This window comes from Myotis myotis, unplaced genomic scaffold, assembly GCF_014108235.1.
Source record: "Myotis myotis isolate mMyoMyo1 unplaced genomic scaffold, mMyoMyo1.p scaffold_m19_p_10, whole genome shotgun sequence".
NCBI classification, from domain to species: domain Eukaryota; kingdom Metazoa; phylum Chordata; class Mammalia; order Chiroptera; family Vespertilionidae; genus Myotis; species Myotis myotis.
The window spans coordinates 8,443,323-8,455,679 of NW_023416314.1; the positions used below are offsets into that span (position 1 = coordinate 8,443,323).

At 40.1% G+C, this 12,357-nt stretch overlaps 1 protein-coding gene across 2 annotated transcripts in view; it reads right to left on the reverse strand.

Annotated features, from left to right (window-relative positions):
* Nucleotides 1-12,357, reverse strand: part of PDGFD (platelet derived growth factor D) — a 224,786-nt gene that overhangs the window by 68,771 nt on the left and 143,658 nt on the right. Inside the window, exons 2-3 of one of the 2 annotated variants that reach the window (XM_036324423.1) lie at nucleotides 11,024-11,210; nucleotides 6,349-6,529 (exon numbers count right to left, since the gene is read on the reverse strand). In XM_036324423.1, coding sequence (XP_036180316.1) covers nucleotides 6,349-6,529; nucleotides 11,024-11,210 — 368 coding nt within the window. Of the gene's footprint in view, nucleotides 1-6,348; nucleotides 6,530-11,023; nucleotides 11,229-12,357 lie in introns of both variants that reach the window. The other variant, XM_036324422.1, reaches the window with a different exon arrangement.

A 12,357-nucleotide genomic window follows, 5' to 3' on the forward strand; every position in this document is an offset into this window, starting at 1 on the left:
CCTCCTGTCTGACCCTGCTTTTCTTTCTGCCTTAGATTTCATTTGATATCTTACTAATACTCTTTTAGTATCTGGCCTTAGCTGACTCTGGTTTTAGCTACCTAAAAAAGTTTGTCAGGTCTCAGCACGGAAAGACTTGAGAGACACTCAAAATAGGGATGGGCTGAGAGAAGCATAAGAAATCTCCTTTCTCACTGTTGATTGAGGCAGTGGTTAGGGACTGCTCTACCTCCCTCTCTTATGTTTGCTTTCTTCCAGCAGCCTAAGTCCTAAGAAATCAAAATACTTATTACTTTCAAAGGAAAGAGATTTATTTTCTATCCCAGGGTCTTAGCATTTGCTGTGCTTTTGCTTAAAGCACTTTTCTCACATAGCTTCTCATGGGTGCCTCCTCCTAATTCAGGTCTCAACTCAAAGGCTACATGCGCAGGTCTTCCTTGACTCTCAAGCTGGACTGAGCCCCTTCCCAGTCATTCTCCATCACACTGCTCTCTTTTACCTTATTTCTGGCCTTTATTGAACTTCAAATAATTTGTTTGTATATAAACACTTACTACCCTAGAGGGTGTCCCAAAAAATGTATACACACTTTGAATAATTATAGAAGTGCTTATTAAAATACATTTCACATTCAAAATGTAATAGAATCAGCTGTTAAAGTGTGCATACATTTTTGGGGGACACCCTGCATTTACTTACATGTCTGTTGTGTTTTTCCTCCCACATGCAAGATCCTGAGGGCAGAAACTCTGTATCTCCAGGGTTGTGGCTGGTCTGCCTCACAGTAGGCACTTAAATAACAATATCGCGGCCCTTAAAGCTCCCAGTCTCCCAATAATTGTGAAAGCAATAAACTGAGGTAAACAGATTCTGCTGTGAGGATCCCCAATTTGACTGTCCCTAGCTCTATTACAGTCCTGGCTGAAGTGGCTGCAACACCAGTGGGTGCTCCGTACACTCACCTAAGTTTTCCTGACTATGCAATTAAAGATGGAATCCTCACACATTTTATAGAGAAAAGTGGATGGGGTCCTCCTACATTCTCTAGCTGTCTCTCAAAACTCAAGGTAGGCAAATGAGGATGACTTGCCCACCATGATTTTGTTTCAACTGCTAAGTTTTAGGGAAACACAGAATCTTCAAAGGACATGGCCGGTAGCTCAATTGGTTAGAGCGCCGTCCCAAGGTTATGGGTTTGACCTCTGGTCAGGGCACATACAAGAAGCAACCAATGAATGCATAAATAAGTGGAACAACAAATTGATGTTCCCCTCTCTCATTTTCAAATCAGTAATAATAATAAAAAAGAATCTGTAAAAGTTGTTATAATTGATATATGATCTTATTCAACTCCTTGGTTCTAGTCCCCCTTTTTCTTCTTTTCTTCTCCATCTTCTTCTATTTTACATGATCATTTATAATGCAAAACCATGATTCATATAGAATTTTAATCTCAGTGGAAATCTAACTGCACCACTTGAAGTTAATTCAAACTGCATAGATACATAGTTAAGTAACCGGCCTGATAAAACCGTGTTTTCGTAAAAAATAAACTAGCTTATTATTACAGAAAGAAAGTTTCTGAATAACTTTCAAATACCTTGATTTTTTACTTTTGAATTTTGAAAATGTACCTTCTATTAAACATATACAAATTTTTGTGTTTGCTACAATGTACAATAAAATGTTTCTAAGTTGGATGGAGGAAGTGAATTATGGTCAGAGGTGTCTGTACATGTGCACAAGTACACACTAACCACTGGGCTTTGTGTATAGGTCCAGCAAGTTCACTGGTTGCCTGATACATTCATGACAATAGCAATGATAATGATAACAATAAGAGCAGCAGGTATTTGAGTAATTAATAACTTATCTAGGCATAGTGCCTTAAAAGTTATGTAATTTAATCATCACATCTACTTAATCTTAGGTAATATTATCACCATTTTACAGATGAAAAATTGAGCCCTTAGCCGGAGAGCAACAGAACTGAAATTCATACTTATGCTGCTCATTTCTTGCACAACATCCTTTGGAGCCTTGTAATTGGACATCTTCCCAATAATCTACTTAATGGCCTCCATAAAAATATCCATCCATTCATAACACAAAACAACAGATTTGAGGTGGGAGAGCCTAATTTACTTAGATAATAACATCTTGCTAACAAGTGTTTGATAACATTAGCTTAATTATGGCCTCTGAAAATGTGTATTCTCTTCACTGGAGCGAAATCACAAAAGAAGACTGAACAGGTAAACAAGAAAATGAAATTAGGCAATCCTTATTATAAATCATATATTCTCGAAAAAGAGTCAATTCAACAAATGCACTATCTAGCCATAGATAAACAAGGCAATCTGTAAAATACCCACAGGGATAAGATACTTGTCCTATCCTCAAATAATTCATTACCAATTACCTGGAAGAAAGATATATACACCATTTGTGAGGGTAGAGGTAGGATCATTATCACTATTATTTATTGAGCAAATTTATTATATCCTAGGTGCTGTGCTAAATATTTGTGATCATTTTAAAATCTCACACCAACTCCAATTATTATCCCCATTTTATAGATATAAAAGCAAAGTGTAAAAGACGTGTTTAATATCACACCATTAGTACCAAGGGAAACCCTATTCAGTCCAAAATGAGCTTTACAGCACAGCTCTGGTCCTATGTGGCTGTGGTACCTGCCTTGCCCCAGGAGAGACTGTGATAGATGCTGTAAAAATGGTAGAGACTGAATTCTAAGCACATGAAACAAAATCTATATATATATGTAAAAGCCTAAGCAACTGGTCGACCGGTCACTATGATGCACACTGACCACCAGGGGGCAGATGCTCAACGCAGGAGCTTCCCCCTGGTGGTCAGTGTGCTCCCACAGTGGGAGTGCTGCTCAGCCAGAAGCCAGGCTCCTAGCTGGTGAGCACAGCTGCGGCGTCTGGAGCCTCTCCCACCTCTGAGGCCGGCTGTGCTACTGAGCGGTGGGGCTGTGGCAGTAGGTGCAGCAGGGCTGGGATGAGCAGGAGCAGTGCAGTGCCCAAGCCCTGGCTGCTCCCAGGCTGCCTGCCACTTTGCCCACTACTACATCCCTCAGCAGAAACCGGCAGTCCGACATCCCCCGAGGGGTCCTGGATTGCGACAGGGTGCAGGCCAGGCTGAGGGACCCCACTAGTACATGGATCCGTGCACCAGGTCTCTAGTTGTAATACAAGAATCATTCTCAACCAAAAATAAGTGATTTTGATATTATCTATGTCTTCCTAGACTGAAAAGTTGATGAAAAATTGGCTAAAAACTGGACTTGATATTCCAGAAACATTATAAGCATGGACCATGTAGATGTGACTTTTGTGTAAGAGGCCCTTGTGTCCCTAAACGCCTATAACCTGCAGTGTCAGAAGTCCTTGCCCATGGAGAGTCACTGAGGCAAGGAAGAGGCAAGAGTTTCCAATGGAGCTGATCTTGCCTGATCCAAATAGCCACTTGCCATTTTTCAAGAGCACTTGACTTCTGAAAAGCTATTCTAAGGTTCAATTTCCCTAGCACCTACCACTCTTTAAGCCTGCAGTTGCATAACAGCTGCCTCTAATCCCTAGACTTCCAGAGGTTTTATGGACCTTCAATACATTCTACAAGTCATTATTTACAGACTTAAAGAAGACCTGCCATTTTTAATCCCACTCTGTACTGTCAATTTACACTTCGCCCATTTTGTGTTTTAAGCCTAGACTCTATACATTTGAGTTAATAAACTCTGCTTTATTTTCTCTCCAAGAAAATTTAAACAGGAACAAAATGATCTTCCCAATACATTGGCCAAGCCATAATTGACCTTCTGTCCTTGCAGAGCAAGACTCAAATGAGTTTAATAAAAAAAAAAAATCACATAGATCTGGAGTCTATACACACCTGAAGATTAAGCTCATTCTACCTCTTGGAATTCAGCCACTAAAGCGCGTGGACTCTAACTGATCATGTTTTGTGCCAGAAGCCTATCAGGAGTGGAAAGAGAGCCTGAGATTATTCTCAATCAGTGCAGACAAAGTGTCCAGTAGAGAAATGCACAAAAATTTTATACTATCAACATATCTAAAAAACATAATTGAATGTAGCTACTGGTGGAGGTGAATGAGTGAGTGAGTGGAGTGACGCCGAATAGTTTTCATTCAAACCACAGAGACTGCACAAAATTCCACTGCACACTGGCTAGGAGATGAGTGATGAGCCTCCATCACACTGCAAAACTCCTCAAACAGGCGTACTCACCCTTCCCTAAAGTCATGCTTGTACTTCCTTTTCTATAAAAAGATATTACTTCTCCTTAAAGACATTGTATTAGTGGTGGGGTGTTTCTAACTGATTTATGGACCATTCAACTTAGTCACAACCAAAGCTTCATAAAAAGTATACTCACACTAATAGTGCTTGAAAATAAGGGGGTTGGGAAGGCCCTTCATTAAGCCTATCCATCACACGCCAAGCCAGTTTTTTCCATGAACAATTGAGAACACATGCGTCAATGAACACCTTAAAAGGCAAAGAGATGTAGAGACCAAAGGCTCACCCTTCAATATTAATGCTGAGCAGCACTGCCTGAGTTTGCAATAATGTAAATCATGCTTGATGGATTATTTTCAAATTAAAACTGGAACAGTGTTTCCACATGCTATTTCCTTCACTTACAATGTTCTGATGTAGAATTCATTTAGTATTCAATGATTCCCAATAATGCAAAACAAAACAAAAAAAACCCTTTAGTTTACAAAAAGCAAGATTTGTTTCTATTCTAAATTTAACTCATAAGAGGAAAACCCCTACAAATTCATTCAATATATAGTACTGTGGTCTATTTTGCCATCTGCATTTTGAAAGGGGATGGAAACAAACTGAATGGGAGTGAAAAATGTTGCTGAGAGAACAAAAGACAACATACTATGCACAGTTAAAGGATTCAGGAATATTTAAGATAATATATAGGCAAAATTATTCTGCTGTCTCCTGGACTTGACCTATCACACCCAGTACTTCTGTCTTTTTTTTTATATATATATTTTATTGATTTTTTACAGAGAGGAAGGGAGAGAGATAGAGAGTCAGAAACATCGATGAGAGAGAAACATCGATCAGCTGCCTCCTGCATATCTCCTACTGGGGATGTGCCCGCAACCAAGGTACATGCCCTTGACCAGAATCGAACCTGGGATCTCTCAGTCCGCAAGCCGATGCTCTATCCACTGAGCCAAACTGGTTTCGGCCCAGTACTTCTGTCTTAATATGCATCATTCTCATTTGTTACCCCCCTTTTAAAAAAATCTTCACCCAACGATATGCTTATTGATTTTAGAGGGAGAGAAAGGGAGATAGAAACATTGACGTGAAAGAGAAACATGTGCCCCGACTGGGGATCAAACCTGCAACCCTTCCATGTAAGGGATGACACTCCAACCAACTGAGCCATACTGACCAGGGCTGTTAATTGTTATATTTATAAAACTATAAGTTCCAAGAGGTCAATAACCTGTCTGTCCTGCTTACCTTTGTATCTACTATACCTATGAGAGTGTCTAACAACAAGCAGGAACTTTACATTGTTTTATGAATGACTAATTAACTGAAGAAGTGGCTGTGACTGTGTGGCCCAACAAGTAGAACTAACTACAATGTCAATTTTGGTTTGATAAAACATTAAACATTTTCTAACAGTCAGAACCACTGAAAGCTGGAAGTGACTACTGAGGTGTTTGAGTAGAGGAGATACCACAAATAAGCATGGGTGTAGTAGACAAGAATCCAACTCGTGGGTCCTGAATACACCTCATGATCTTTAGGATGCTTGCTACCTCTAAGGCTGTATGATTATAACACAGACCCTTCCCAAATTTGAGTGATAATTTACACTAAAGTCATTAGGGCCCTTTTATGTGATCAGAATACATAGACAACTTTCAAATCAAAGAGGCTCAACTGTCACCTTCTATCTGGCTATACATTTATCTTGCATCAATTGAATCAAAGGTAATATAGTATATGCTTTACTAGAAACCATTTTACTTTTTCTATTCTCTATGTTGTGTGTGTGTGTGTGTGTGTGTGTGTGTGTGTGTGTGTGTGTGTGTTTAAAATGTTTGGGCCCAAGAGTTGACTTAATAGATCCAAAATGGTATTCTTTACTAAAAATGGCTTTACCATTTTGGCTATCGGTAGGAACAAAGTACACCAAAGGGAATTGATGAAATTCCTTCACCCTCATAGCACTGTGCTTAGTCATAGAAAATGACCCCTATACTTCATGAAATCAGTGTCTTCTTTTAATCACAGCATGGCTAAGCTACTTACCACAACAGAATAATAAATCTTGAATCCAGGTTTAGCCACAAAGTAGTCATCTGACTTAAATGTTATTTTAATTTGGTTTGTTCTTGATGTTATCCTTGGAGGAACTTCCTTGTGTCCACACCATCGTCCTCTAATAATGGTACTGGTTTCAGATACATCTTCCACTTCCACAAAATCATATCTAGTATCAATTTCACAAAAAGAAACAAATTTTTATTAAAGTAGACTTTGAAACATCTGTGATTTCTTATTACCTACTAGATGGAATAAAAATTATAACCTACAGATATGTTAAAGTCAAAGCTAGTTTTTGGATTAAGTTTTCTAAATACAAACTTCCACAATCTGTTCTGAGAGAACCTTTATACACATTTAGCCATGACTGTTCTCAAATCATTAATAATCAAAACGGGCTATATTCTGAGCATCTGGCTTATAAGGTTTTCCTGGAAAAACTAATAACTATAATCTATCATCATATTTGGGAAGATGTTGCCCTAATTATACGGTCAAATATTTGCTATATAAAGATTTTCAGTCAAATCCCACTTTGAATTAATTAACCACACTCAGTACTTTCTTTAAAAAGGAACTAATCTGTAGCTGTACAGCATACAGAACCAGCATTTCATTGCACAACAGAAATCACATTTTTCTTTTGGGACACTGTCTTTTGAAAGGCTAATATAATAAAATATGACTTTTATCATAATGAAAATCATATGACTTGGGTAAGGATGTGTGCTAATCAATACTGTAAATATCTGGGCTGGTCAAACCAGGAGGTGAATGAGCCTAAGACCATAGGTTCCTTTTTGGCGTTGGTCAGAGAAACATGGGGTGCCAGGATTGAACCTCTTTAGACATTCCATACAACCATTTGATTCTCGAGGTCCCTCCATTCCATCCCACCTTTCCCTCACATAATAGGACATCTTCAGTGACAGAGTTGACATCTTCTAAGGACCGTTTTATACTATTTCCAGACACTCAACATCTTGGAGCATTGTACCTGATGAGCTGTTTGCCTTTTGGTTCTGGGCATCAGTGTCTCACTCCTCCCCTCCACCTCTCCCCGAATGACTTCTCAATGCAAATGATTTACATTCACAGTGAACAGTGACATTGAAGCCGGTGAGTAAGACCTAGGAAAATTCCTGGGCAAATGGCCTGGGGAAACTGAGGCAGATAGTTAAATGGCTGGCAGTTTACAGCCAGATAATAAATCAAGAGGTATTATCTTCCCTCACCAAAAACACTTAGGAGTAAATGGCTTCCACATTCCAGACCATGCAGGGGGCAGGCTCACCTCAGTCCTGGCCCCCCTTGGGTGACATTCTTTGAAGGCGAAACTGACCAGATAATGACCCTAATCCAGTGGTTCCCAAACTTATTTGGCCTACCGCCCCCTTTCCAGAAAAAATATTACTCAGCGCCCCCTGGAAATTAATTTTTTTAAATTTTAATAGCAATTAAACAGAAAGATATATGTATTAATGTTTCTACCTCTTTCGTAAAATATAGTAAAGAAAGGTGTAAATTAGAAACATTGAAGTTTGAAATTATGAAGCTATTTATTGAACTCAGAATAGAAAGGTAATACAAAAAAAGTTAAAACAAATGCACCTGTGGCCATCATGCCCCCCCCCCATCGCTGCAGCGCCCGCCAGGGGGCGGTAGCGCCCACTTTGGGAATCACTGCCCTAATCCCTCTATGAGCTCATTTTGATGCATCAGCATATCAAAGGACACACCTAGGAGGCAGCTGAATATTCTATTGAGCTCCTCCCCTGAGACCTCCCCTAAAATTCCTGCCTTTAGAAACAAATAAAAACCCTAAGACAAAGGACACAATGAGCGCTCTCCCTGGAGCACACCCGGGCCCCCCACCCCCATTCTTTCCTCAGGCATGTATCTTCGCTTTCTTTTTCTAAACTCTAAAGGTTCCCAGGAGACTTGCCACAAGAGGAGCAACAAGAAAGTGGCAGCTTGTCCCTGACTAACCCCTGAACCTGTCTCCAAAGGCTCTCCTTTTGCCTGGGTAACTTGTTTTCTGAGCCCCTGCAGCCCAGCTGGCTCACTTCTACCTCTCTGACTTTCCTTCTAAAGGCCAAGGCAGCCATGCCTAGGCTCAACTCCTCCTCACATTTCCAAAGGTCAAGGCAGCTCCACCTCGGCTCACTCCTGCTGCTCTGATCTTGCCTCTTGTATCTTAAGCCCTTCCTTTATTCACTGTCCCCAGTTTAATAAACTTACTCTCAAAATCACCTGGACTCATATCATGAAATCTTTCCTGCATGGAGTTAAGAACCTACACATTCCATACTGTGCCAGGGCAGACCCCCATCGGTCCTGGTCCCTTTCCCGTGACAGCATAAACCTGTTAAACATTTATATATATATATATATATATATATATATATATATATATATATATATATATATATATATATATTATATTTGTCACAATTGCCAAAAGGAATCAGCATGAGAAACACCACATCTAAATATAAAGGAAATCTAATATGGCTTTACGGCCATACGGCCATACCCATGCACCTCAGAGCTCTTATTGGTTGGGCAGAATAGCCTAAGGAGGAGGCAAATACAACAGCATGCTGACTTAATTTTGTTGGCAGTGATTTATGAGAGCCTATGTCCTTTGCCTCAGTTACGTTATGAGCAGAATAAGAAGGTTTATATGATTTTCCCAGCTGGTTAACTCTTGGGCACTGTGTAAACTAGTTACTTAAATTTTATACGGTGCTTGGCAAGTGAAAAGAACTAGCAACGAATTATTTCAAGCAATAAAATAATACAGTGTAAACGTCAAGGAGGCTTGGGACTAGAGGGTAGAAAACCAATTGCATTTCATTTTATATACAATATGTGTAAATCATATTTACTGCTCAAAGCAGGCGTTTACTGGAAACTTTGTTAAGATGGCAATAGGTCGTTCTTGTTTTTTGAGGACACATCAGCAGTGTAACATCTGCTCCGGATCTGATGTCAAGAGAGCACCACCATGTTTCTTAGGGAGCACTGCGGAGAGTCTCTGAACTGTGTCTTTCCCTTCTTCTCGCCCCTGTCCACCTCTTATTCCTCTACTTCTCCATACATTTTGAGGAGCAACTAGATTTGATGGAGGGCCAAAAAGCTAACCATTCTAGCTTTCTCTTATTCTGTTTTAGAGGCCAGGATGCCAAAAGAGCTCACTCACTACCAGAACCAAAATCCCTGTTCAGTAATAGAAACCTGGCTTTCTCCTTCCGTGTCATCACCTTTAATAATCTTTCAATAGTGGCGTGTGTGTGTGTGTGTGTGTGTGTGTGTGTGTGTGTGTGTTTCTCATAAACTGTTTTTATTTTTCCAGTGCAGAAAATTAGTTCTTTATTTCAAGGTTGAAAAGAAACAAGATCTGCTCTAGTTTATCCTCCTTGTAACTACTGACTGGCCCTTCTGGCAGGTATTTGAATCTGTTTTCGGACATACAGTACCCTCTATGGTCCTAAAAAGTCACAGTCACTGCTATTATTCTTGAAAAACATAGCAACATAATAAAAAACTGTCAACATAATAAACATGCAACAAAGGACAGCCAAATTTGAGGCTCCCTCTTTTTATTATTCAAAGAAAAATAAACCTGCTGGAAGGATTTAGCAGCTCAGTAGTTCATTGGCAATGCAGAATAAGTGTGCACAGTTAAGTACAGAAAAGAGAAAAATCCTCCCGGAGTCTTATATATGCTAATTAAGTGAATAAGATGCTGTGGAGCAGACAATTCAAAAAAAACAAAACAATAGCCAGGGCTTTGTCTGATAAATATTCCAAAAAAGGGAGATTATCAGCCATGGTTTTATCTTCTAATGCTGACTCAGAAACTACAAGAAACAGACCATGAGGAGCGCACAGTCCCTGGGGTTGCCACCTCTTCCTTCTTACACACGCCTGAGACCTTAAAACTATGATGTCAGGGTAAGGGCCTGACATCGTAGGTCCTCACCGTCACCCTCTCCCAGTGCTGCGGGAACTGTTACTGTGCAGAGGTTACATAGTCTGATTAGTTCCTGGAGCCAAGTAGGGTACACACTCCTTGAGCCCAAGGCTGACTTGGCCCAGAGCCACAAGCCTTGGCTGCAGGTGATGTAGGGTTATGGGATGCATCCATCTACTCGCAGAGGCTGTTGTAGTAGCAGACTCCTGCCTTCTCTGGGGGCTGGGGCCATGCAGCCGGGCTCTGACAGGTGTGAAAGTGAGGCTACTTAGACCCCTCCACAGCACCGTCCATGCCCCAGTTTATTTTGTCCGTTAAGACTGACATAGGCTTTTTTAAAAAATTATTTTATTGCTTAAAGTATTACAAAGAGTATTATATATGTCTCCTTTTTTTTCTCCCCTTGACCTTCCCCTAGCCTCCCATACCCCCCAGTGTCTTGTGCCCATTGGTTATGCTTATATGCATGCATACAAGTCCTTTGGTTGATCTCTTACCCACCCCCCCTCCCCTCCCTGGCCTTCCCGCTGTAGTTTGACATAAGGCTTTTTGAGAAAGAAGTGGTGCATCTTGAGCAGGTCCAAAGAGCCCAAAAGGGGAGTTTGATGTGATGCTTTTCAATTCATCTTTTATTTTTCACCTTGAAAGAGTTCTGTAAACTGAACATTTTTCTCCACTTACCTACAGATATCATTTTCTGCTTCCTCTAATCCAAACTGATTGTCAAAGGCTAGCTGTATCCTTGTTTTCTCCTGGGAATGGAGCCGCCATGTCAGAAGCAGGTTCCTGGGGTAGCTGTTTGGGAAGCGGGGACTCTGCACGTGGCCATTGCCTGTCACCTGGATGGTTTCGTCTCTCCGGTACAAGTCTGTGAGGTGATTGCTCTCTGTTAGTAGTCACAACTTGTAGAAATTAGTATGTTGCTCCAATTACAGGAAAGCAAAAAAAGAACAGTTTAAAAAACATCGCATTGCAAAGCACTTCTTGATTTTGTTTAAAAACAGAAGACCAAATGGTAGTAGCCTTCTGGTGAAACAAACAACATATACATTTCTCCTATAACCCCCCACTTCCCAAAATTCCTCTCCGATATAGACTTGACGGCAAATGCTTTGTATTTGAGGGGCTCTCTTAACATCATATTTGACAAGGAAAAATTAATGATTATCCCAGAACTCAGGTTCATTTTGATTGTAGTTAAAACAAGCAAATAATTTCAACTTCTTCATTCTCCCTCTTTTTTATGTTTTTAATTTAAATTCTTTATCGTTTAATATTACATATGTCTCCTTCCCTCCGCCCCTATTGACCTCTCCCCAGCCACTCCCACCCCTCAGCACCATCCTTCCTCTTTTTAATGTAATACAAATAAAATTATTATTTTTTAAACAGGGGCAGTGTACTGGTATACCTTCATTGACTAGCATAGGAGGTAGACACTCAATAAATAATGCTGTATAAATGAACCCGTGAGTGAAAAACACATTTTAAAGATCTAATGATGTTTAATGACCCTCATTTTACATTCAAGTGACATTTGTCTGTGGTTTCTCCATCATAAAAATAATATGTTTTTTTGTGTTAGTTTTTCATGGCTTAAATAGATCCAATTCATCTTCTATTTTCTGTGTGTTGTTTGTTTAATAGCATTTTTGTTTGGTCTTTGTCCTGAGTTCCTGAAAGGGAACTTCTAAACCCTTAGAATTTTGCAAGTAATAGAAGTGTTCTTTTTCATGGTACTCCCCTGGGACCACATTATGCTAATGAGTTGATATACCTGGAACCCCTAAGTAGTTTCAGGATGGGTGCTGGCCTCAACAGAAAGACCAACATGAGCTCTGAGCCTGGATATCAGCCTGAAGCGAAGGAGCATTGGGGAGTGAGTTTAATCACATTGCTTGTGATTCAATGAATCCTGCCTACAGAATGAAGCCCCGGAAAGATTCTGGTCCCTGGGGCTTGGGTAAGCATCTTGGTTGGTGATGCACATTGATGTGCTGGGAAGGCGATCTGTC